At 46.7% G+C, this 27,532-nt stretch overlaps 1 protein-coding gene across 1 annotated transcript; it reads left to right on the top strand.

Annotated features, from left to right (window-relative positions):
- The first annotated feature begins 201 nt into the window (after positions 1-201).
- Positions 202-20,280, top strand: ndp (norrin cystine knot growth factor NDP). Its single transcript, XM_069663578.1, has 3 exons — positions 202-245; positions 13,374-13,807; positions 18,027-20,280. The coding sequence occupies exons 2-3, from the start codon at positions 13,607-13,609 to the stop codon at positions 18,249-18,251; spliced, it is 426 nt and encodes a 141-aa protein (XP_069519679.1). The 5' UTR covers positions 202-245; positions 13,374-13,606; the 3' UTR covers positions 18,252-20,280.
- Positions 20,281-27,532: the final 7,252 nt, after the last annotated feature.

The following is a 27,532-nucleotide window of genomic DNA, read 5'->3' as shown; positions in this document are numbered from 1 at the left end:
AGCATCCAGCCTGCTCCCTCTCTCTCTCCGCTGTCAGAGGCAAAGTGTGAGTGTGGGACAGAAAAGAGGGAGGGAGAGAGACAGAGGGAGGAGAGAAGAGAGCTCAGACCATCAGTGAGAGAGAGGGAGAGAGAGAAGCAGGAGAGAGGAGCCGGCTGGGAAAACAATAGTTGAACAACAAATCCAGCGTTCGTGCAGGATCTCAGACTCTCTCTGGATACGTCTGCGTCCGTCTGCGTCTGAAGGTAAGACACCAGCCTGCACACCTACACCTACACCAGGACCCCGTCTTTCCTTTTCATCCTCTAAATATACATTTAAAACCCGGAGCTACTTTTTACAGGCTGCAGAAGATGCTGCAGTTCAGTATAAACTATGAGACATTTTTGCATGCTTCAAAGCTGGTTCAGAATTTATTGCAGAGAAGGTTCAGACATCTGAGGAATTAGTTTGTGTGTCTCGGTGCACGACGACACGTGAATAGAATAGAAATAATGAGCTTGTTCGGCCAGACGTGTGCACACGTAGAAAGAATCTGAGTCTCCCTAAGCACAGACAGAAATAAACATACGCTACATGAACTTTAAACTTTGATGTACAGGCTTATTTATACTTTACATCATGAGCCACATGTGAACACAGAGGAGCAAATAAACAAGAGATCAAACTTCGTACAGCAACATCTTTTTATTCTCCGTGTAACTAAAATTCTGCTTTTTGCACACGTGAACATGAATGTTATTATTCTTACCTTTTATATCTCTGAGGTTTGGTTGTCACGTCAGCCGTTTACATGTTTGAACCACACCCACACACACTCGCTTTATATCGTCTTTATTTGCTCTGTATTTTTGTGCTCCTGCTGTCAGATAGTTTCATAAAATAAAGAATATAAATTAAATATGTTAAATGTATATTTTCATTTAAACAAATTGAAACATTTGTGCAGGATGTTTGCACGGATGTGTGCACATATTTACAGAGTGAGCTAGAGACAATGTGCAGTGCAAACAGACTGTAATCCAGTGTGCGTTACTGTCTCGCGTCGAAAGAAGAGATTTGATGGTGGATAAATTCGGACACACAATCAGCTAAAGTTCTGCTCACTCTGTCTCTCCTGCACATCCCTCAGGTGCCTCTTTTATTGCAGGTATTTTGAGCTCCGCATGCGTCCAGAAACAGCAAGTGGTTGTGATTAGGAAGCTGTGTGACATGATGTGTAATAGGAGGAAACATGTTTGTGTTGGCGCCGGTGGAATCGCTAATCAGGCCCTGACAGCGAGGCTGGGAGGACAGAGGAACTCAGACAGAGTGTGTGTGTGTGTGTGTGTGTGTGTGTGTGTGTGTGCAGGAGCGTGAGGTTAATCGCGGCGTGAATAACCTCACATATGTATGGATATGTGTTTTACAGGTGCGTGCGTTTATGTCCGTGAGTGTATGATTGACTTGGCCCGCTCTGTTGGACCCCGAGGCTGCTGGCTTATGCTGGAAGGAGATGATGACAGATATAATAGACTCTGTGGTAGGTAGGGAGGAGGAGGAAGAGGAGGAGGAGGAGGAGACGAGCTACCGCTTCCACCGAGCTGAGAAGGAGAGGCGTGCGTGTGAGAACGAGAAAGGAGAAGGTGTTTAAATGAAAAATGAAGTGAGCGGGGGATAATGAGATGAGGGAAGAGGAGAAGGAGTCCAAGTAGGAGGAAGAACATCTGAGAAAGAGGCAGGAACAGACAGTGCCAGAGAGGACGCGGAGAATAGAGGAAACAGAATGAAACTGAGACGTGTGAGAGGCAGAGGTGGGAAGTGAACGAGCACAAATACCTCCTTTCCTTCAGTTTTCAGGTGTCTGTACTTTGACTAACTTTTGACTTTCCCTTCATTTTAACTCAAATATCTATTTTCTGGTGCTCACATTTTTAAAACAGGCGTATTACTTTAGCTTTCAAGCATTTTAGGGGACTCTTACATTTCTTTTTATTTGCATTTCTGTGTGCCGTCTTCCAAACATCAGGAGGGATTTTAAACTAAATTGATGAAACAGTAACCCACAGAAAAGATGGCTCCTCAAAACGACCTGAAAGAAGTGTCAGAGCAAAGCAGACACGAGAGAAGAGGCGTGACGTCAATGTGACGTCTGACTCACATGGATGAAAGTGAAGCAGCCAACATGGCCGACGAGCAGCAGCGTGACATTCAAGCCCCCATCCAACTGATTTACACACTGGAGCAAAGTTCATTATTTTCACTGTGTTGTTCTTTGATTTGAAGTTCACATGATTTCTGTGTAATCGTCTCCAGTTATGAGGTGAGCTTCAGTTAGCTGAGCACAGAAACAGCTGCTAGAAATGTCCTTCAGAGGGACCCGTCTGACTTCGTACTGAGAGGACGTTTCACAGCCTGGACGCTGCCGTTACTGCAGGACGCTGGTTCAGTCAGTACTTGTTCTGCTTCCAGAGGCTTTTAACCAAACACCAACCCTTAGGTTTAGAAATGAAGACAAGTGTCAAAGCTGCAGTTCCTCTGGTGTCCACTTGAGGCTGTCTCCAGCAGTGAGTCAGTCCCCATAGAGCCCCATGTTAAACTTTACAGCAGAAATAAACATGTTTACAGCCTGGTACAAAAAACAGTTTGGGTCTCTATAGCTCATTTCTGTCTTCATGACAACTGTACGGGGAGAATCTTTATACAGCTCACCTGTTTACATTATATTAAGGCTTAAAGTGATTCAGCATTAGGGGCGTGGCCTCTTTGAGTGACAGCTGGGAGCTGCTAGCTGTCTGCTAGGTGTCCCCTCAGCTAACTCAGTCACTGAACGTAACCTCTGGGCCGTGTTTGTGCTGTTGGAGCCTGTTGGAGATTTGTTCATGTAAATATCAGACAGATAATCTGTGTGTGCGCTTTGTTGGACGAACAGACCGTCCAACACGTCTGACACACTGTTTCTACACTCAGTATTTATATGTTAGCACTGATTAGCAGCTACCTGTGTGTGTGCTCACCATACCTGACCTGTTGGCTCGTTCACTGTTTGTTACACTGATTTACTTGTGTTGGCCCGTGCAGGGAGGCAGGACTGTTGTTGGCTTTTCCTTCCTGAGAAGACGACGGGTCGTAGTGATGAGAAGGAAGGTCATGTCACCTGGTGCATGTCGTTGTGGGAAACGACTAGTTTATTTCTCGTCTAAAGAATCAGCCATGGCCACAGACTGTTTAGCTTTGTGTTGTCTAACCCCTCGCTCCTCTCCAGCTCCACCCTCTCATCCAAATATGGTCACTTCTGGCTCCAGAAAACCAACATGATGGCAGCCAAACGTCAGGCCTCAAAAAGGCTCCGTCCATTTTTAAACAGTCTGTGCTTTGAACACAAGAATCTGAACTTCCACTTAAGTCAAAATGTGTGCACTTTTGCCGCCTCATGGTGAGCGGGAGGTGAGAGTGACGGAGGGTCTGACACGAGAGAACACAGAGAGGAAGAGATTGAGACATCTCTCTCCACATCAGGTGACACCAGATGAGAAAAATCACGTTTTTTGTTTCTGCACGAACCAGAAATCACGTCTGAGCAGCCGGAGGACGAGGAGTGGGAGGTGTGTTTGAGAGATCGCACATTCAGCCAGGTGCAGATAGACAGCAATGCTCTGGCAGAGCGGCGCACGCTTGGTTTTGTGTTTCATATTCTCACATGCGCGCGCACACACACACACAGGGGCCCATTGTGAGTGTATTTATTTGGACAGTGTTGAAGCTCCGATAGGCAGTTCACAGTGTCTCACCGCCGCAGGAATGTGCTTCTGACAAATGGATGCTCCGCACGAAACCGCAGAAGATCCTGAACGCCGCCCGCCAGACGAGCATGTGACAGATCTCTGCAGCCCGGAGAAACCTGGTCCAGTGTGATAAAACAAACACGCCTACGACTCTTCGCTCGCCTCGGGCTCCGCGCTGAATGGAGGATTGGTTTGTGCACCGGTTTCAGCCTGCAGCTCCTTACAGTCCATCTTTCAGAAGAGGATGAAGAGAGAAGGAGTCAGGATTTGAGGTGCATGTTTGTTGACCCTGCAGGATCAGCGGCTCTGTTTTCTGCTCTGAACCATCAAAGCAAACAACAGCAAAGCTGCTGCACTATTTCAGCCTGAGAGAAATATACAGAATAAGAGTATTAATACATTTATGTCCTCTGCGTCTTCCCTTTCTGTCTCCATTGTTTCTGAGAAGCCTGAACTGTAAAGCTAACACAAGCTTAGCTCCGGCTCACACGGCTGTCTGTCATTGGCTGAACACGGCTCTCAAATCCTCACTGTTTGTCTTATCTTTACTGGGGGGGGTATATTTAGTGAGGGGCTTAGCTTTTAGGAGGCTGGCGCGTGGTGTGTGTGTGTGTGAGTGAGTGTATGAGTGTGAGGAAGTGTGTGTGAGGAAGTGTGTGTGTTTCAGGAGCTGGCGTCAGTAGACAGTGGAAGAGCTTGGCACTCTGCATGCCGAACTGTAACTGTGCGTGTGTGTGTGTGTGTGTGTGTGTATGTGTGTGTGTGTGTGTGTGTGTGTGTGTGAGTGTGCGTGTGCGTGTGCATGTGTGTGCGTGTGTGTGCGTGTGCGTGTGCATGTGCGTGCGTGTGTGTGTGTGTGTGTGTGGAGGACAGGTCCGTGGGTCCGCCCCCCTCCCCTTGCTGCAGTCAGGAATCTGCCCTTTAGTTTATTAAAAGCTGGTGAAACAATGGAGGGAGGCGAGGGTGAGGAGGAGGAGGAGGAGGGGACGGGGTGTAGATGATGATGATGTAGCTGGAGAGCAGAGAGAGAGGGAGGGTGGAGATAGGGAGAGATATTCTACCTGTCATGTCTGACTCCTCCCCCCTCCCTCCCTCCTCTGTCCTTTGATGCACCTGTTCTCTGCGCGTGGCAGCGGCGGCTCTTTAAAGGACTCGTCCCCGAACAACAACTGTGTACTCAGCTGCTGGTCGGGCGGTGCGGGTGATAAAGCGGAGGATCCCTCTGAAGATCAGGCTCCCATGTGCGTGCACACACACACACACACACACACACACACACACACACACACACACACACCAGCCTCAGAGCTACAGCAGAAACTCTTGAACATGTAACCGGCGTGTTGAACATGTTTGACATGTTACAGATGTGAATCACAGAATGACGAGTCAAAAGTCACTGATATGTTTATTTTATTTATTTCTGAGAATCACACAAATGTACACGCAAAAAATGTAACATGTCAGAAACATTCAGATGTGTTCTGATCTCAGAAATACCTCATTCAATTATACATATATATATATACACATATATATATATAGACATATATATATGTGTGTCTATATATGTATAAATACAGTATATACCACGTACTGTCACATGTAGCCTGTGTTATTAAAGATTTAGACAGTCCATATTCAACTCGAGGAAGTGACTCTGATAATCTGAAGTTAAATAGTGAGCAGTTATAAAAGTCTGAAGTTTATTTGTGACCTGTACGAATATAAACTTCACTGGTCACAGCTGTGCTGCAGATATCCTTCATGTAAGTCTAACTAGTTTTAATTCTACACATCAGTGATCAATAATCTGAGTTTGAGTAGTCAGAATTAAATATTATAAATCTTTAATGTAATTATCTTTTTATGTCACAGAAATCTACATTTAAATTTCAACTTGTTAAAAAAAGATTTTCACTCTGGATCCTTTTTAATGTGTAAAAGTCCATTAAGACTTTTTATAAAGGAACCTGCGATTATGATAGCAGATATTTAAAGAGCATTTCTTTATGACTGATTACTTTGTTACTCGTATGATCGTTTACACTTCTAAGAATTTAACTGTTGATATTAATAATTTGTTTTGACCAGTTGTACAGATTATTAGTTAGAAATGAAACTAGTTTTAGTTCATGTAGTAACTTGTTCTATTTTCAATTTTATAACATCAAAGGTGAATTTTAAATATAACTGAGTTTGAATAGAGGTCAGAGGTTAAAGTTGACCTTTAATTAAGTTACAGATATAAAAGGAACATTCCCACTATTAAGAAATTATCTGTTGATATCAATAAATCGAACATTGTCGACTTCTTTAATTACAATTTCTACTGGACAAAATAATGTGAAGAACACACACACACACACACACACACACACACACACACACGTTTCTGTTCCACACAACATGTGGCTCTGGGCAGTGGGAGGATCCACGGTGTCACTTCAGCAGGTTTCACTGTCGTCGTTTCACTTCTACCTGCTGAACTGAAGTTGTGTGTTTTGGCTCCTCAGATCTCTGAAACTCTAACTGAAGTTTCTTGTCCGCCTATTTTTGCTCCGACGGGACATTAAGGCTCACCGGTCGTTTGAGAGCATTCGACCTTTTTCTGTCCCAAACAGTCTCAATAAGAAGTTTTAACTTGTTGTAAACTGAGATTTTATTATTGTTTCTGACTAATGTAAAGAGAGAGAGCCTTTTGGGCTGCTATCAATGATCTTACCACTGAAGTATTTTTATGTGTAATTATTTGGTTTATTGATCTGAGAACACAACAGAGGAGGAGTTAGCTCTGATGTTTAGGATGTTACATACAAACTCTCCTTCATTGGCTTTGAGTTTGGCGTGTGATGTTTGGACATTTATCAGAATAATGAAGAAATGAATGAAAACATTCATTAGAATAGTCACACTGCAGATCTTCGTCTACTTGCAGCAGCTTGATCTTCGTCTTAAAGTTATCATTAAAGGCGATATATCGAGTTTACGGAGGCTTCAACATATTTGTTTCTGCATGTTTGGGGGGACAGATCGGTCAAAGAATGCACTGTTACGCCCAAGATGAAATGTCCCTCTGAGGCTCCACTCCTGTGGTGGGAGAAGCTTTCAGATCCTTTTCCCCTTACTGAACTATTACCAGCAAATTGTGCTGTTAGAAAGTGTTTCTCATTGTGCAGAACGAGGGCCCTTTACATTTTTATTCCGTAACATAAATGTAGAATCATGTACAAATCTCAGTCTGCAAAGTATTTTTTATCTGTCCAGTAACTGTCGTGTGGAACGATGAGCCTCCTTCAGGTTGTAACGAGCTGCTGTACTCGAGTATACGTACGTACATTCCAGTGTTGTACCTCAGTCCCTGTGTGTTCGTGTGGGAGGCTTCTTTCCCACCGCAGCCTGTAAGAGAGACATCTCAATATCTTCCCTCCTTAAGCCTGGAATCACCGTCTCATAACTCCCAAAGTCCTAAAGCTCTGAAGCAGAGGGATTGTGGTATGTTAGGAGGGATTGTTTTGTGGTTCCGTGGTTTGGCTGCAGAGTATTCTGAACCCAGACTGGATCTCTCTGCAGATTCTGGCCCGTCTTAAACGATCTGCCCCTCGGCGACGCTGCTAACGCTGAAGTGGAATTTATATCATGTGATTTTCTCTATGACATGTGATATGTATTTTATGAAGCAGTAAATGCAGATGTAGAGACGGTTCTCCACACTTCATATGTGTGTAGTTACATGTAATGCATGCTGTTTGATAATTTCATCCACCTGTGGGCCTCCAGCTTCGGCTCTCTAATTAGTTTTTGAGTACCAGGAATTCCACATTGATCGCTTAATGAGGAGAAGAGAATGCTTCGGATTTTTGAGTTGTTCCGCCAAATTAGATGAAAAATCAGAGCGAGTGTACGAACTGATGACGCTCATTACCTGCGAGGCCACAAAGAGTTCATGTCTAGGTTGAATTTTTTCAGCTCGAGCGAGAAATTTGCACACCTCAAACAGCAAAGTCAATCACGCTGAGACTCTCCTGAGGCCCTGAGGCCGGATTAGAAATGGTCAAACCAAACTCCATTCAAAAAACAATCATTTTAAAGTCTTCCTGCAGACAGACCTGACAAAACATGAACTCAGCCTCTCTACAACCCTGCCTCCTGATGTAGTTCTCTCAGCATCCTCTCAGCCTGTTTATTGTCATTAAATCTCAGTAACATCTGTTTGTTGTGGCTTCATAGCGCTGTAGTGAGACAGATCTCAGCCCACCTGTGACTTGCTAGATACAGTGGAACTGCCACTCAGCGGAGACGGACAGGCGCTCCACAGCTGAAACAGGACGCCGGTATCCTCATATCTCAAGGGCGAATACGATGAAATACTAACAAGTGATGCTCTTTAACTTGTGGGAGTCATGCATGGCAAAGCTTGTCTTCGCTTTTGGTTTTAACACACCATCACACTTTGTTCACCTGCACAGATGCTCAACCAGTCGTTAGCATGTCCGGCCAACAAGCTGTTGTCTTCAGAACTAACGAGCGTTGCTTTCTAGGTCGTATAAGCAGATCGATGACCATGTTAGTCTGTGGGGTCACAGGTTACCTTCATATTGAGCACATCAGCTTCGTTGTATTTCTGCGCTGTGTGGAAACTAAGGTATCAGAGTCCAAGTAAACGTTCGCCTTATAATTAAGTTTATACAAAAGCTAAGCAGCCAACCAGACCAACCAAAAACAGGCTGAACATTATGGGCCATCATTCCACACTGATTCAGCCTGTGGGGGTAACTGCCAATGTTTCACGGCACCGTTTACAGTCTTCAGCAGTTTGAGAAGCGAGAATGGAGTTGGAGTTGAGAGACATGGTATTCCTATAAGTGATGATCTTTATATGAGTGCAGATAGATATTTTAAATGACTAAGTCATAGCTGATGAGTTCTGGGTTTGCTTTTCCCCCTGCATGAACCACGGCTTGCTCAAACTTGGAATGGTCAAAACTTCTGAGACTACAAACAAAAACCTGAATGCTTCAGATACCGAGATCTTGCCTACAGATTCTGCGTTCATATTCAGGTTGTGTTTGCCCATTTATGGATATTTCTCAACTCTCCAGCCCTCCACACATGCGAGCCTACCCTCCAAATCTTCTCCCTGGAACAGACTTTCTCTTTACCCAATCATCACTGAGCTCTGAATGTAGATGGTCGTCACTGATGTGAGGACAGAGGAACTATGACGACTGAACTGAGAACCTTGACTTGCTGTATCCAAAAGGTTTCCAAAGAACTCACTCACTTCAGACGAGGTGAACGAGGTGGCCTCGTCCAGGCACTGGATTCGCCTCTTGGCAGAATGGAAAATCTGACTTTGTTGTTGGCGTTGCGGTGGATGGAGCCGGCCTGGCAGCACTCTTTCACTAAAGTCATCAAGGAAAGTTGTTTACTTAAATTGGGCTGAAACTTCTTGGGTAATTCAGAATGATTGACTTGTACTTTGTGGAGCTCTGCTGCCAAAATAGCTCAGTCATTCTTCATTTGGTAATGAAATCAGTAATCATTCAAGGTGACATCGAGAGTTTTGATCCAACAATCCTCCCAAGCAGAACCGAAGAGGTACAACAGAGGGGTACAAATAATTGATCCGTCTCGGGAACGAAGGCCGAAGTATTGGAAGAAGAAAGATGGAGGACAGCGGGTCTGGAGAGGAGGCCAAGAAAGGACGAAGACTGGAACACAGTTTGGATTTGTTCTTCTAATGAAATCAGACGTTTGAGTGGACGATGGGATCGATTCCAATCAATAGATCCCGGAAACTCATGGACTGTAACATTTCGTCTGTCATTACACTCGGAGCAGACTGGGCTGGGGTGGTGGACGGGCAATCCAGATGCTGTTTGTGTTTACCCACAGCTGTCTGAGTCTGAGTCCAGGGCAGGTTCTGTTACCCTCCCTCAGACCTCCTCACCTTGTTTACTTTTGCTTCAACCTACAGCACAGACTCGCACAGAGGCAGCCAGGCACCACATACTCTGTTAGACACCCACAGAGCTGTAATGAACTCACTCACTCAGATGCTATCTCCATTTAATATCCCAAAAGCCCCCATTCTCTGAGCCAACTGCCAATCAAAGCGATGTATTGATACTGGCTTTCAGAGCGTAAGCATGACTCATCAAAGAGACTCTAATTAAGATGTGTAGTCACCTTGTAGCGAGGGGTGTCCTTGTTTGAAAAGCTATCTAATTAGAGCAGGACGGCCTCAGCCGGCTGCATAACAAGCAGACAACGATCGATAGAAATCATCTCTGTGCTGCTAATAAAAGACGATATTGTGGGAACGTCTGGCCAGCTCGATGAGAGGACGGAGCTGGCTGGAGACCAGAGTGACAACATTTGGCTCGTCCTGGTATTTACAAGGTGAATCATTGTCTTAATCTTGTTTGTTGTGCTTCATTGGTCGGACCAGAGTCTGTTTAACAGAAACACATGTAGGGAAGATTTCAGACTGACGAGGAACGACTGCAGCTTCCATAAGTACAGTTACGTGTTTGATCTGTTGCTCCATGCACCTACACACGTGCAGATTCGAGAAGCAGTTTTCACCCTGTCGTTGAGGTGTTTAGGGTCTACAGGTACACGGGACGTGACACCTGACCCAGGAGAACTTTATTAGTGGCAATTTGAGTCACCAGGCTCGTCTGCTCCTTAGAATAGACACAAGACTTGGGTCTCTTTTCTTTGGGACTTGCAATGGGTGGAGTCTCTACAATCTCATGCAAAAACATGTTTTTAAGAACTATTGCAGTCAGATCTGTGAATGAATTTGTTGTATCCATTCGGGCTCGGCTCCATTATTTCGGACCAGTGAAGAGCCAGACCCCGAGGAACAATATCAATTGCTCTGCATAGCCACAGCAACTTGCAAATGAAAATAAGTCTGGAGTCAGTTTTTGATTTCATGTTGTTCTCAAAGGTTGAGACCAAAGTGGAGCTAAACAATTTAAAGCAACAGACTGGTGGAGGAGCAGGAAACTGCCTGGCAGTGTAGCAACAACCAACATCCGACCAACATCCAATTTATGAGGCGTCTCGTTCGAGACAAACCTTTTACAAGATATGATGAAGAAGTCAACACCTTCCATTTTTCTAGAAATGTGAACGACCGTGTGTTTGTCGATTCTGACTGTTTCACATGTGCAGCAGCTGTCCTGGTTGTTATTAAAAGTCTTTGTGATTCTGGGATTGGCGGACATGAATCAGGTCTAATGGGGGACCTGATTCAGATCGTTAGCTTTCATTGGTCATCTTGTCTCGTTTTCTGTTAGCTCTGTTTTTGGTCTCCACCACCTCCCTCGGGAAATATCTGCCTCTTTAGTCGCTTTAGGCCAAGAGAGCCGCTCTCTCTCTGCTCTCCCAGCAGAACAATGTTGTCTTAATTACTTTAGTTTATGATGTGCTCACATGCTGCATATTCCAAAATGAAAGTGTGTACAGAAATGTGCAGGAAGCCTGGGGCCAATTAGCATCATCCCATCAAAGGAGACCAGGTTGTTCTCTGTTTAATGAAGCTGCACGTGCACTCAGCTGCATGAGCTGACAGGGCAACAGGGCAGATACACGGTACAAAGAGTGAATCCAGTCACGCCTGCATGTGGATCTTAAAGAGATGGAGGTGAGCAGCCGTGAGTCTGATCTTTATTTTGGCTTATCTGCGAGGCACGCCTCTCCTGATCCTCCGTCTTTATGTGAAACTCCTTATTGATTGGATCCGCTACATGTTCCTATAGCCTGATCTAAGACTGCTAAATGTCTCAAAGGTGCGTGATACCTGAGGCAGCGCACTAACGATGCTGATAGAGACCCAGCAGCTGAGATGGAGATACCAGTCGTGGTTGCAGCCCTTGTCCAGGTACAGCTGGCAGGGCCGGAGGTGCTGATGGGTGCTGGCTGAATGAACCTGCCGGCTGCTCTGAGAACTCGTCCGCTATGTAAACCCTGCAGCACACGCTCGACGGGCCAACAAAACATCTCCGAGTATTTATTTTAACAGGCCAAATGATACTTGTATTTCTCTCAGGAGGAATGTTAAGGTTAAATGATTCCCCTTAGAAAGAGAAACACTGGAGTTGGAATCGAGGCGCAGCGGGGGGAGGAGGTGTGTGAAGGTTTAAAACCAACCTGCTTGTTGCATTGTGTGATTCCAGCTCGAAGGAGGACTTCAGTGCAGAACGGATGTTAAAGAGATGTGTTCATGCGGCGCTGGTCCAGCTCAGTCGGTAGAGGATCGAGGATGCAGCTACTCGCCTAACTTTTAAAGTTACAGAATTGTTCCTTTTCCACACACCGGTCGTTGTTAATGGCAACGTAAGATGCAAGAAGGACGCTGGAGTCGAGAGAAGACGTCTACGCTCGGTTTGTTTTCTGCACTCGAACGCCGAAATCTGTTTACAGCCGTTAAAAGAAGCTAAATGTTTGTCAGATGAGAGCCGAAGGGTTCTGAGACTGGACGTCTGCCAGTGTGTTCCACCTCTTTGTTGGTCTGTTTTCATGCAGACAGCCACCACTGCTACTCGGCCTGGGAACACAAACCATCGCCCATCGTTGTTTCAACATGAAGATGCACATATGTGGCACCAGGAAATACAGATGCTACGTGTGTTAGCTCTGTACTTTCACAGTAAAGCACAAGAACAAATTAAGCTTTAAAACGTATTTCTTTATACACAAACTAATGAACCTGCTCAAAGTGAACGGAGCAGTCGAGCGTCTCAGGAGGAACTCCTGAATGTGTTCACAGATACCTCAACAAGGAAAGACTTTCAGTTTCTGTCAGGTTTGCACCCGACATATACTGTGTGTGTTCATACGCACAGAGCCACATGTGTGCACACAGACTAACAGTTATAATTATATAAAAACAGATCTTGAACTGTAACCCCTCGATCATTACGCTCTCGCTCCTCGAGCCCTCATGTAAACACACCTCTCTCTAATGCACAACACATTGCCTGTTAGCGAACCTGCCCCGGCCAGCTCCGCGCTCCCTCTTAACACGCAGCCCATTATCAGGAGGACAATAAAACTCTGAGGCTGGAAAAAGAGAAAAAACGACATAAATACATGTGAGCGTGTGCTGCGGGACTGGCAGAGGGAGAGACTCATGAGACGGCTTGTTCAGAGAGCGATTTGTTTTAATGAAGGAGAGGGGAGAGGGCCCGGCTGCAGGCTGTTTGTGCATGGCTTAAGTTTCTGCTCTGTAATAAAAGCACCAGGACGTGTGTGTGTGTGTGTGTGTGTGTGTGTGTGTGTGTGTGTGTGTGTGTGTGTGTGTGTGTGTGTGTGTGTGTGTGTGTGTGTGTGTGTGTGTGTGTGTGTGTGTGTGTGTGTGTGCAGGGGCGACCGAGAATAAAGGAGACAATGTAGGCAGCCAGATTCAGAGACACACACACATCAGACAGTCAATCACACAGGAGCGTCTGTGAGTGTGTGTCTGCAGGGAGTGAGCGATGAATAAATGACTAATAGACAAAACATACTGCCCACACGCACAACACTGTTTCTTTTCTCGTCTTCAGCTCTTCATTTCCCACTCATGTCTTCCTGTTTGTCCTCTCCTTGCAGACTGTGGGGGATGGAGCGTCCCGATGAAACAACCCTCGTACAACCTGTCTCCCTCCGAGACCTTGAACCTCCTCTGAACTGACGGGAACGAGAGAGACACGAAGACATCCCTCCTGTAGTCTGACAAATGAAACGTTTGTGAAGAGCTGAAAGAGAACTAAGAAGCCGAAGAGCCAACGTTACGTTCTGGAAGGTCCCCTGTGAGGATCCAGAGCCTCTGGGTGGACCCCATCATGTCGATCTCTGTGGGCCCCCCCTCCGGCCTGCTGCTGGTCCTGATGTGCTGCCCCCTGCTGGGCTTGGTTCAGTCTGCCAGCAGCAACAAGGCGAGCGATAACGCACACCCACACCTGGGGGACTCGGACCCGGAGCGCTGCATGAGGCATCACTTTGTGGAGACCATCACACACCCCATTTATAAGTGCAACTCCAAGGTGAGACACACTCGCACGGGGTCAGCAGAGTGTGTGTATCCCCCCGACATGATGTCAGTGATCCGTGTGTCTGTGCTTCCATACTGTTATTCTACACATGCTTGGTCTGGGGTCTCTGTCTCCTCTGACACATGAACCGTGCTGCCTGCATGTTCTCGCTCCTCTGATGGATTTCAGCTTTTTGCTTTCTGTGAAATTCTGCTCCAGAAAAGAGGCGGAAACAGACAAAGCCATGCATGAACCCCGAATACACAGAGCTTCAGTTCATTCATATGCAATGACAGCCTATCATCATAAGGGCCTTCAGGTGTAGCCTTACCTGGATATGATGTCAAGCTTCTGCATAACTGTATAGTTAATGTGTTGAATACGTCGTGGAGGCCATCTGATATCTCCACTGTGTTTATTGAGGCCTTTTGTTTTGCCTCTTCCCGGGTTGAGGATTATCGGGAGATTTCTTTGCACGATTCTAAAAGACATTTCTGTGTTTCTGAAGTAACGTCAGGAAGTGAGCACCATGCAGAGCCCTGACATGTACGGGGGGTAAAAAGGGTAAATGTGCGTAACAAACAGACGTGGCTTATTCCACCATGACTGCATGAAACACAGAAACTGCCTGAGGTCTCCAGGTAACGTCGGTCCAGTGGGACAGGGCCTGAGCCTGCAGACATGAGGGGCACATATTACAGACATTACAGCCAGCACTGTCACCTTGTGTGTGAAGCTCCTTCTTGTTAACGTTTGCTGAGTTTCCGCTCATTGTTCGCTTCAGTGAAACAATCATTGATAACAGGAGTTTATGAGCTTGGCAGCTTCTCTGATGATTGGAAAATGTAAGATCACCTCTCAGCTGCAGCCGGTTCCTGCTTCCCGTCGTTAACACACACACATAATCACACACCGTAAACCGATCGGCCTCGTTGTGGTCGCTCGCTCGCTTTTGGTCAAGTTGTTTAAGGTAAGGGAGCCAGTCCACCTGACAAATGAACTAAACTGTTACAAATATGAGGGAAACGATTTGTTCCAAACCAACCATCAGAGACACAAAGAAAACCTGGGAGCCGCAGCAGCCAAAGAAAACCCTCCGACACGAAGAGAGGAGTCATTTATCTCACACACTCCTTTACTCCTGTTACCCCTGAAAGCCTCGTCTGTTCAGCCAATCCAGCGTCTCCTCCTGTCGTCCCCTCGCTTTATCTCCATCTCTCAGTCATTTAGACGAGTCACGCTTGGTTTCTCTGCGAGTGTGTGTGTGTGTGTGTGTGTGTGTGTGTGTGTGTGTGCTGGACCCGGGCCACGCTGCAGACATACTCTGCACCTCAGCTGGGACTCAGATTTGGCTGAAGAGGACGCCTCGCTGTCAGCCTGCTCGCTCCTGACTCTGCCAGGGTTAAAGAGAGAGAGACGGGCTGCAGAGAGAGGAGGAGAAGTGCAGAGTCACTAAATGATTCTTTCTTCCGTTAAAGTGTCTGAGACTTTGTGCACAGACAGTTGGATCTGTTAATCACTCCGACACGTGACGGCTGCTGACGAGAGGAGCTGTCGGTGTGACTCGCTCCTCTTCTTGTGCAGCCCTGCAGTTGTTCAGCTCGCGTGTGCGACCGCTTCTCTGGTCTTTTTTAAATAATCTGCCTGAGTGCAGCGAGCAGGTGTTCAGACCACAGCTCGCTGCGGGCCCAACACACACAGCAGGAGGCGGACTTTCTGTTACAGCTCACTGAGAGCTAAAGGACGCCTGGCTGAGCTGCAGGTTCACACCTCAGATACAATCCGGCTGCACACACCTGCTCTGTGTGTGTGTGATATGTAGAGATGTGAACCTGCATTCAAAAGTTTCCTTCAGATTTAATCACATATAGTTTTATTTCACAGCCAGCATGTGTGAAGGAGGATCAGTGATGAACCCAAAGCCCCATTTCCACTGCAACAACTTGACAGGAACCTTTGGAGGACCTTCAGGGAGTCTGAATCCTGAACAGTCCCTGCTCATGTGGGAGGACTCTCCACAGTGTTTATACGTGTTTTATAACAAGACAATTTAAAGTCACATACGAACTTCAGAATGTTGACAAACAACGAAAATAATCAACGAACGAGCTAAAAATAGATCGTTAATAATAAAAACGTCTGTTTTGTTTTTGTTAACGAGACGGGACTAAAGTTTTCGCGGTCGGCTGTCAGACATTTAAAATCCATATGTTCCACCTCTGAGAGTCGGACCTGTCAGCAACGTAACCCGGGCAGAGATAACAGGAACCATGAAGGTGGCGTTCTGCTTCGGGCTCTGAGCGCGCTCACAAAGGGACGTTTACGTGTCATTTGGTGTTTGTGTATAAAATGGGGTGAAACATTTTCATCTGTAGACTCAATCTAACGTAGCTGCCAAAATGAGCCTGCTAACTGTCACGCATTGCATGATGGGACAGAAAGCAAAGACACAAAGCCGTCCTGTTCAGTCATTGTGAGCGTGCAGCACGTCTGCTGTGATCTTTGTGTTCACACAGACTGTAGATGTACTGCCTCGTCACGTCTCATTAAAGGTGAACCATCTCACTAATGACTTCAGTGTCAGGACTTTGGATGGACTTTCATACTTCAGGCTGTGAAATGTCAGAAACAGAGAGAGCACGGTGACACGCTCAGACCGTCCACAGATGGTCGCTGCAAACTGAGAATGTTATCGTCATCATTTGGCTCATTGATTGATGTTCTGATGTTACTGCTGGTGTTTCTGCAGGGAAACAGTTCCTCTGTATTACTGCTTTGTAAAGACTGGAAAAGGTGAATGTCCGTCCGTCAGTTCCTTTTTTATCTTTCTGCTCATGAATGAGAGGAGGAGCAGGAGAAGTGCCGCCAGAGAGGAGGCGCGTGGAGGAGGAGGAGGAGGCGTCACAGAGGAGGAATTGTCACCGTTTGACAGCCTGATCCTCCGCTGGGACAAAGACAAATGGTCTTAAAGTGGCGACAACACTCCTGTGTGTGTGTGTGTGTGTGTGTGTGTGTGTGTGTGTGTGTGTGTGTGTGTGTGTGTGTGTGTGTGTCTGCGGTGGCCCCAGACAGGCTTCTGTCAAAGTGGGAACACGGGTGGCGACACACAGCAGCTGACAGGAGGACATGACACAGGAGTCTGTTTAGGGAGCGACAGGAACGCGGTGACACACGGAGGAATGTCAGCCGGACGACCACGGCACTAATCAGGCCACAGCTCTGTGTGAACGTGTGTGTGTGTGTGTGTGTGTGTGTGTGTGTGTGTGTGTGTGTGTGTGTGTGTGTGTGTGTGTGTGTGTGTGTGTGTGTGTGTGTGTGTGTGAGCTGACTGGTCAGACTCAGGGAAAGCCTGACACTCTTAACAGGTCCAAAATAACCGAGCGGAACAGTCGGGGTTAAATCGTCCCTAAAAACCCTGTAACTAACATCGGTACTAAACATGCTGTCTGTGCTGAAAACGTTTCATCAATATATATGAAAGACTCGCGGTGCTGTACCCTTCAAACCACGTGTTTCCACTGCAGACAGGAGTCCTACACGTCTGCGGGGCTCTTACCAGACTGTATCTGAGTCTCTGGGATGCATGAGACGTAACGTAGTTGCATGCACTTCTTCAGAGAAGTCGAGTGGAGGGTTTAGAGTCTGCATGCAATGGGATGTTTAAAAATGTTTGTGTTTGTGCATGAAGTCTTTTGTAATGCAAGAAAAAAGTTTGCAGGTGTAAGGCCGGGAGGCAGAGGCTGAGACACTGAGCACAAACAGACGTGAACAACCTGCGGCACATTTTCATTAGAGCTTCTAAAGCATCGTACAAAAGAGGGTTTACGAGGGGCTTCGGCAAACAGAGCAGAAGCAGGATATTCCTACAACAACATGAAGCCAGGCTGAAGTTGTCGAGAGGACACAGAAGGATGAACATTAGGAAAATAAAAAAGGTGCAAATACAAGTAGTAATAAAATAAAGGTATTAAGAAAAGCAATGAATTTAAAGAGTCGCTGATTGTGCAGCCTGATCTCCTCGGCAGGTCGTTCCAAAGCCGGGGGCCCTGACGTCTCCTTAAGATTTAAACCTCAACCAGAAGGCCCACCGGAGGATCTCAGGCTGCAGCTCTGTAGCTCACAGCCTTAAAATCTACCTGAGAGCCAGAGGAGAGGATCCAGAGCTTCCCTGGAGCCTGAACAACCCGAGTGAACATCTGTACGTTAACTGTGTGTGTCTGTTTGGTTTCAGATGGTGCTGCTGGCGCGCTGCGAGGGTCACTGCAGCCACACCACCCGCTCCGACCCCCTCATCTCCTTCAGCTCGGTGCTCAAACAGCCCTTCAAAAGCACCTGCTCCTGCTGCCGGCCGCACACCTCCAAGCTGAAGGCGGTGAGGCTGCGCTGCGCCGGCGGGACTCGCATCACGGCCACGTACAGATACATCCTCGCCTGTAACTGTGAGGAGTGCAGCTGAGCGGGGAGCTGATCCCTCCTCCTGAACCTACAGACTCTACAGAACCAGGATCCTGTTGGCCTCGCGCCGGACTCTAAAGCTTTCCAGAGGTTTGAATATTGGATCAGAAAACTCAAGATGCTTGTTGTTTTCTTGGGAGAGACATTTTGGAGCGCTCGCACTCGCTTTGGGACTCAAGCAGAACTCTATCCCCTCTCCTTTGTGTGCTTTCACTCAGTACGAAGCATTTTTCTCCAGGCCAGACACCACAAACTGCTGCTCCCAGGGGCCCTGCTCGCAGCGGAGACACTCATTACAGGCCTCCGTAATTCATAACACACATGCTCACAAACCGCAGTATGAGAGGTCCTTACAAGTATCTGTGACCGCTCTCTGCCTGCAGCTCCATAAAACCCCGACAACAGAACAACACGGCTCGTTAAAAAGCAGCACGGGGACGGAGGACGTGTGGAGGAGCTGCAGCCGAGCACCTGCGCACGCTCAACCACCCAACAGCGCTTTACACGCTGCCTGCAGGCTTCGTGTAGAACACGAGCGAGGCCGACAGGAGAGCCCGACAGGTGGACGGTCAGCGAGAGGAGACGGAGAGAGACGCAGTGTGAGAGCGCAGAGGACGAGAGGAGGCGGAGGTCAGGAGGACGACAGCAGACTGTTTAAATGTAATCTGATTATTTGTGATGTCGATGTTATTGAAACTGCAGCTTCTGTCGCTTCTGTCCGTCCTGACGACGCGTTGGACGCTTCCTCACGCTGCGGTCGCTCACGCTTCACCTTCAGAGTATAACCAGCTGCAGAATATAACTCATCCAGTGTGTGTGTGTCAGGCTGCACTACAATCTGCTCACTCTGCGTCTACCAGTCACGGCTTCCTAACACCACACAAGCTTCAGAGCGTAAAGTTTGAGTGTGAACTCTTTAATGGAAGCAGAAAGAAAGGCTGTCACATTTAGATTTCATCACCAGCTTAGTTTCAGAGTTACCCACCAGCTTTAGCTTCGGTCCCACATCTGTAACCTGCAGACGCTCATGTAAAGTTCACATCTCAAACTGCAGCTGAAGTTTTCATGAAGTGATTTTCAAATTGCCCCTTTGGTTGGTCTCAGGGTTTGAAAGAGGTGAAATGAATGGTGTTGAGACGGTGGATAGTTAATGATCAAACAGATCGTTAACTTCTCCGTCACTAAAGACGAACACAAACTTTTCTGTATTCGTCAATCTCAGATTTATCTCTGAAACTTTGTTACAGCAGGAGCTTAAAAAACACTTTGGTGCCACTCATAATAATAATCGCTGAATAGACGACAGACGTAAGTGCTGCTGGTGAGATATAACGGAGGTGTCAGTCGGCTCCTCAGTCCAGCTGTGTGCTTGTTTTTAAAAAGTCATTCTCCCTCGATTGAATAAAGACTGATCTGTTGTTGTGAGTGGAGCTCTGTCACATCAGCGCACGATGGATCCCTCCCTGATCCCTCCCTGATCCCTCCCTGATCCCTCCCTGTCTGATCACACTCTGAGTGTGCGCCGCTTTAAACAGGTCGTATGTTTCAGCTGTGGGAGGCGGTGAGAATCGACCGTTTCTGTCGCTCAGGTTTGACAAGCTGCATAAACGTGTTCAACAGGCGACCTCAGATTGTGTCCGACAGTGTGGTTCAAATTCACAGTCAGGTACACAGTTGACCTCTCTTGGCTTCCATACAAAGTGTCTGCAGTTGAATTATAAAAGGAGATTATCAGTGGTGTCATGAAGCAGCGCGTTCATCAGGCCTGAAGACCATCTTCGGAGGCGTCTGTAAGAAGAGTCCACATCCTCCTGCTGTCAAACCTGTGTGGATTAAACATGTATCTCATTTACATCAGACTCTTTGTCAACAGTGTTCAGCACTTTACACACACACACACACACACACTCACAGTATATACACACCCTGTACAGATGTCTTTGTTGTGTGTGAAGCTCTGTGGACGCTTCAATCCCGACTTCGTCTGACAGCTCGGCCGCTGCTTCACACGTGAATTTAATAAAACTGCTTTTCCTCCGACTCTGGGGATTAATCCTGTCTCCTCTGACTGCGTGTCTCCTTTATCAACACACACGCGCACACACACACACACACACACACACACACACGCTGTGACACGAGCTGGAGGTGTCTTTATTGTAGGAAAGCAGAGTGACAGACGATCCTGACTGCTTCTTCTGAACATGATGTTGGAGAGTTTGCAGGTGTGAGGCAGCACGTTTTATAGCCGTCTCTACACCAGCAGACATCACACACGTTTACTCGTCTCCTTCCTCATCATCACCATTCAGGCGTCGTTCAGCTGCACAGAAAGTCACATCTGTGTGTTTCACATTTCAGTGAAGCGTGGATGGCGGCCATGTTTGTGGAGGGTCGACGGTCGCAGACTTTGTGTTCGAGCTGTTGGCACGTACTTTACTGAACATATGAACACAGTTATGAGTAACGAGCTGGAACGCTTTAAATCATCTCCGTATAACTGATGATACGATGATGTGAGAGCTAAACAGGAGAGAGCAGTTTTATAAGTGATTCTACACGAGTGTAGATGGAACATGTTCTGTCCTTTGCTTCTTTCTGATTCCATGTAATGATGGTGTTATTCCTAAATAACATTCCCGCTCCGAAGCAGACATAAAGACAGCAGGAAGTAGGACCATAAATTAAGAATCATTCGAAATCAAAAAGCTGCTCTGACGTGTTTTTAAAGCTCCTGAAACAAAAGAACATTAAACGTTCGTCACAGTCGTTTCAAAGACGTTCTTAACGCTTCATAAAAAGACGAAAAGTCTGAAGTTCTTTTTTACACGAGCCGCACAACCGTTAATCTCCAACAGCTGAACCGTGAAACCAAACACCTCTGACATCTTGTTAACTTGGCTTCAACATAAAGTTCACAATGTGGATTATTTTATGATGAATAAATCCCGAGAGGAAACAGAAGACTACGTTTCAGCAAGCTAATAAACCCTTTAAAATCTCTTCCTCTTCGGTACACCCCAACGACACCCTGTAACACAGTCACACCAACACGCATGCAAGAGGACTCATTTTAAAGGCAACATGCTCATTAATATGGAGCTAACACACAACTTCTTCTTCAGCAGGTCTTCTTTGTGCAGCACTAACAGGTGCTGAATGTTACAGCGCAGAGAACAGTGAATCCTGAATCCTGAGGGGTGAATCAGTTTCTACAACATTCACAAAGTACAGCTGAGTTTGTGCCTGGAGGATATTAATCCTGTTATTGAGCTCTACTGAAATTTGTAAAGAAATAAAAAAGTCCGTCTGGAGTTTGAGTGTTTTGGTGAAGTGAGCTGTTGCTGCCCTCTGCTGGCGAGCTGCACGTCTCACAGCTGCTCCAGTTTCTGCTGATATAAAAAGCAGGATCATTTTCTCTCTCACGCAGACGGTTCTGTTTGTCTCCTGCTGAGTCTTGGATGAAACTAAACACAGACCCGTGTACAGAGAACACAAAGAGTTCTCACGCAGCTTCTTCTACTCTGTTTCTGAACTTCACCTCCCACACGCCGTCAGAGAGACGCCTGCACCTTCTCCAGTTATTGAGCCTGTGTTTCTCATGCCCTCATCTGTGCCTCAGTCTCCCCAACACCTCTGCATTATGATCTCACCCGCTGTCAGCCCACACAGCTGCTCACCATCACCTGATCAACTCAGTATTGATTTACAGGTGTTCAAACAGCACAAGAGGCTGGATCAGGAGGACGGCCCCGGAGAGGGGAGAAAGAAATTCAGCAAGGAAAGGTGACGAACCAGAAACCGAATGATCTGAAAACAAGGGATGCACTTAGGATACGGCCCAGAGGTTACGTTCAGTGACTGAGTTAGCTGAGGTGACACCTAGCAGACAGCTAGCAGCTCCCAGCTGTCACTCAAAGAGGCCACGCCCCTAATGCTGCATCACTTTAAGCCTTACTATAATGTAAACAGGTGAGCTGTATAAAGATTCTCCCCGTACAGTTGTCATGAAGAGAGAAATGAGCTATAGAGACCCAAACTGTTTTTTGTACCAGGCTGTAAACATGTTTAATTCTGCTGTAAAGTTTAACATGGGGCTCTATGGGGACTGACTCACTGCTGGAGACAGCCTCAAGTGGACACCAGGGGAACTGCAGCTGTTGGGTCTAACGTGTTGGCTTCCTCTTTGAACACTGAGGTTGCTGCTCGAGTGCCAGGCCTTTTTCCCGATCTTTACAAAATAAAGATCTGACTTTGTCATGTTTTAAATTGGAACTAACAGGATAATACATCTTCCTTTGTGTGCTCCTTAAAGTTCATATGTTGGTCAAAGAACGGGTTATTGAGGCTTGCTTAACTCTTACTGCTTCAGGTCCAAACCATCACTGGGTTCAGTTGGTAGAAGTTACCTCAAATCCAGTCCTTGGTAGCTGAAACGTAGTCCTGCAAGGAAGCAACTTGTTGTTGTTTGAACTGAGAGAAAAGTATAGGTGTTTATTGTCTGCATAAGTGTGATAAGGAATGCCTCATTAAAGAACTAAGGGGTCAGAATTTACATGGCGAAAAGAAAAGGACCGAGGGTTGAACCCTGGGGTACACCAACTGTGAGTGAAGCAGATTAGGCATGAGGCGACTTAATGATCAATGACCTCAGCAAAAAAAGTTTCTTTTTGCGTAATGAGAACTTTTAGTATATTTTGATGCTGATACTTTTTAGCTAAAGTAACATTTGAATGCAGGACTGAATAATACTAAACTTTAGCTTCAGTTAAACAAACAGATGCAAAAACAGGAGTTAATCCAGGGCTGTTGCATTGGGTTACATCAGATTGGCCCTTTACACCTTTACCTCCCCCCTCTCTTAGGGTCTCTTCCACTCCGCCCTGTCGCCTGCATGAGGACGGGGATGTTCCAGGACTTTAGTAGCTTATTCCATAAATTAGATCAAACGAGGATTAGGATTAAGCACAACGGTGGTCAGATTAACCCGGGAGGGGTCCTTAATTTAATGCTAACCCACCTGAACATTTACATCACAGAGATGTTAGTGCATCACAGCTTGAAGAAGCACAAACAAATAAACTAAATGTGACGTCCAGAAGTTAACTAAATGTGCATGCTACAAACAGAAACTAATGTTCTGCTAAAAACGACAAAATAAAATGATTATCGTGTGAAACAGAAACTACGTGTGTTAACTGTGAAGTTAAAAGTGTGGACTACAAAGTGAACTAAGGTGAGTGCAGAGACGTTTATCTGGGCTGTGTGAGCACGTGCAGCCGTCACACATAAATATGTATGATTAAAAATATATAACTGCTTGTATACAGAAATAAACAGTTAAATGTGCAAAAAATTAAAAAGTGTTAATCATTCTTTTACATTTTATCTGTCTGTATTTTTATTTTTTATAAATATATATTTTCTACAGATTCTTTTTTTTATGGCACTCCGAGGACTCCGTAGATTGCCCCCGCAGGCCTGATGCATCCAAATGAAACAACTGTGCAAAGATCAGCTGTTAACTTCTCGTACCGACCACCAGAGGGCAACACAAACTAAAGGATACTAACGTGAAGCTCAGGAGGAGATGAAACAGCAGGACGTGCACAGAGCTCCATCTCTGACTGACTGTCTGCAGACTTTCAAAGTAAAGTACCGTGAGGTGTAGACGTGACAGTTTAACATGGCAGAGCGTTTGCTTCTTAATATTCAGCACATATTGAGGTTAAAGTACATTTCTGTCCTTCTCGTTGTTTTGGCTTCAGTCTGTAGGTTTATTAAAGTTCATCATCGCTATGACGCAGGCCCGCTGGTCCACAAGCAGCAGAGAAACGAGTTCATTTCATTAAGCTTTTGATTCGCTAGACAGAACACTCAGTTATGGCCTTGTAATGAAACGATTAAAGTCTCATGAATAAATGATTTACAGCAGCTGATCAGAGTGAAGCGCTTTGATATTACTGCCAATGAGCACATGATGCGCTGTGACTGATAAGAGCAGACCTTTGAGCAGAGAAGCGAAGTGCTGAACTGTTTAATGCTGCTCAGGAAGGAGGTAAAAAGTAATGTCTGCAGGTTTAATGCTCCCAGCGCTGCTCCTCTCCCGGTGGGCGGAGTCAGGAGGGAGGGGGCCTGCCCGGCGCTTTTAATACAGATGCGCCTCTCCGTGCGCCCAGCGTTCAGCGGCGAGACGGAGCACACTGCACCATGACTGCACCCAGCAACACCTACGATGTGATAGTGGTCGGCGGAGGAATATCAGGTAACATCACAAACTTTAAGCAGCTCTGCAGTGTTTATGAGCTGCAGAGGAAGTGTGCGGAGGTGTGAGACTCTGGCGCAGCGCCGGGCAGAGATGCGCTTTGTGTTTGAGGTGAGCGGACAACTGTTGCACGGAAGCTGCTCGTGTTGTGTTGCGGATAAGTGTTACAGCTGAGAATCAATCAGACTTTTATTTCGTAGTCTGCGTTTTTTCCCTCGGTGTGATATCCGCTTCCTCCGCATTCACGTCTCTTCCGTGAGTCTTCCTCTCCCCGCGTGCACCGCTGTATCACCGCAGCGCCGCTTAAGTAACAGCTAATCAGCCGGAGTTCGGATTACATAAGAGGGAGGCGGGGGGCATCTGTGGACTGATTTGTGGTGTCACTTAAACACGCGCGTCATGAAATCTCCCTGTGTGAGCTGTGATGAGGAACATGTTGTCTTCTGCTGTCAGCAGCTGTGTGCATGATGTAGAGGTTGCATTGCTGCATGTCTCTCTGCTAACTGTTAGATGAGTGCAGGGAGTCCTGGTCAAACAGGCACAGCTCTGGTTCCTCCTGGGAGCTCTGGTCTGTCTTGTTAACTAAGCACTGGGGCTGTTTAGTTCCTGGAATGTGAACATCTCCAAGCACAATGTAGTGGTTGTCACTGCTGCAGCTTCACAGAGTGTCTCTGTGCTTCTCTATAATTCACAGACCTCCGTCCTCTCTGTAGACTTGGTACACAATGTTTTGCACTAATGAATCAGATTTGCGTTTGTTGTGGAGATGTAGCACAGGGCATCACACGCGTGTTCCAGGATGTTTCTGCACTTTAACTCCATTAGTGCAGAAACAGGAATTCTTCACTGTCCCCAAAGTGATCGGAAAACTTCATTAATAAGTCCCCGTCAGAAGGCGAAAAGCCAACGAGATGTTTGGGGAAGCAGGTCGGTTCAAACACACGGCGATACAGAGAGGACCGTGGCCGGCGTACGCAGACATATATGTTTGTTGAGCTGAAAAAGTTCAGTATTTAGTTTGACACACTGGTGAGAAGGAGCCGATGTATTTAACTTAGAGGACGTTAAGCTGTGATGCTGCATGAGCTGCACACTGAGAGGACTAAGTTGGAGCACGCTCTGCTGCACAGACTACAAGTCACATCACTTCTGAACCACCCCGGGCTTTGTTTTCTGCATTCAGTGTTTCAGTATAAATGTCAGACGGTGCACACAGAGAACATTTCTATCTGTGGTGGGCCACATCGACAGCAGAGGAATCAGAGTCTACATGTCATCTTGTTCTCGTGAGCGTTTCTGCAGCGACACATCGTTTGAATCCCGTCAGGTTGTTGTTGAACTTCTGTCCTTTCTGTTCCCCCGCTCGACCTCCGTCCCTCCTCTTTCACTGACAGCTCAATCCACTGCCTGTCTGCCTGTCTGCACGTCTGCCTGTCTGTCTGCCTGTCTGCACGTCCGGCTGTCTGTCAGTGGGATGTAGGTCAGTGTCAGTTCAGATAGCAGTCAAACAGGCCAACCAAAGCTGCAGAGACAACTAAATCTAATAACACAGCACATCGCCCCCCGCTGGCTGTCTCTCTCCTCTTGTGTCACATTAAGCTCTCATAATTACACCATTTGTTTACCCCGCTGCCCTTTACCGGCCTGCAATGAGCTCCACATATAACAATCAGTGTCCACTCCGAGGCTGATGAAACAGAGGGAGAGCTCTCGTCTCCTCCCTGCTCTCCTCCTGAGATGTGTTTCTCCCTCCGTCTGAAAATGTGACTGTCATTTTCCTGCCTGCCAGCCGGCCGCCCACCGGCGGCGGCGCGGCCCTCAGCCGAGCACTTTGTGAGAAAACATTAAACACTTGTGACAGCCTGTTATCAAACCAGCAGCAGAGAGGATGCTGAGGAAGAGGAGGGGGAGGAGAGACGGAGCAGAAGGAGGGAAAGCACGTCTTCCTGTTTGTCAAGCAGCTGTGAATGTGGAATCAGATGAGAGAGAGAAAGAAGGAAGGAAGGAGACGGATGTCTGAGAATTCAGGAAGAGAGAAAAGGAAGTGAGTGTTTGTAAGGAAAGGAAATAAGGAAGTGGAGAGGTGGAAAGAGGGTTGAGGCGAAAGCAAAAGGACTTTTAGCTCCTGACTGGCCTCCACATGGCCGTGCTGACTGGTGCATTTCTCCCCAATAAACAGATCTGAGGATGATTTAGAGAGCTCTGCTGTCGGCCTGTGAACGGCTGGTTTCCTCCTCTGCAGCGAAACCAGAGACGTCTGCAGTAAAGTTAAAGCAGCGTCCTCTCACAGCATGCCTGATCAGAAGCACACATTTAGTTTGTCACAAAGGAGCAAACACACGAGACCGTCTCACAGCTTCTTGTCTTTGACATACAAATGTAAGAATGTTTTAACCAGATGTATGAAATGTTAATAATTCCCAACATGAAATGAACACAACACGTCCTGACAGAGAAGAGGGAGCAGCGGCTGTTTGGCTGCATCAGTCGTGATTTCTCTGCAAATAAAAAGTCTTCACTGTGAACGACTTAGACTATCTGACGTTAGCTCGTTAGCCCGTTAGCTTGTTAGCATCACTTGTCTTTGGGCGGGCTGTGATGCTCCTGATGAGGAGGTGTGACAGCCGCCTTGCGCTGCTGCTGCTGCTGCTGCTGCTGCTCCGCCCTCTCACTGTTTGTTCAGTGCACGTGCAGAGTGAGCAGGCAGGTTGACTGAAGGGTGTGTGTGTGTGTGTGTGTGTGTGTGTGTGTGTGTGTGTGTGTTATTGTTGGTGTGTGTGTGTTGGTTTAGATGAACCTGTGAGGACATGCTGCCTGCTGACTGTAATCTGTGTGTCTCGCATTAACCCTTTGTCTCCTGAGCGGTGGACCTGCAGAGCACTTTGCACGGCCTGATCCTTCAGAGTGTCAGCTCGCTGTTTAGCCGCCCGGCACGCAGCTTTCCTGTTGTTGGTTCTCGGAGCTGCAGCAGGTCGCAGCTGTTGTTAAAGAGCGGCTGTTGAAGAGGATCCATGTGA

This window comes from Semicossyphus pulcher, unplaced genomic scaffold, assembly GCF_022749685.1.
Source record: "Semicossyphus pulcher isolate SPU_LCO1_2020_fin unplaced genomic scaffold, fSemPul1.0.p SCAF_15, whole genome shotgun sequence".
Taxonomy (NCBI): domain Eukaryota; kingdom Metazoa; phylum Chordata; class Actinopteri; order Labriformes; family Labridae; genus Semicossyphus; species Semicossyphus pulcher.
This window is presented reverse-complemented; position numbering and strand designations above follow the sequence as displayed.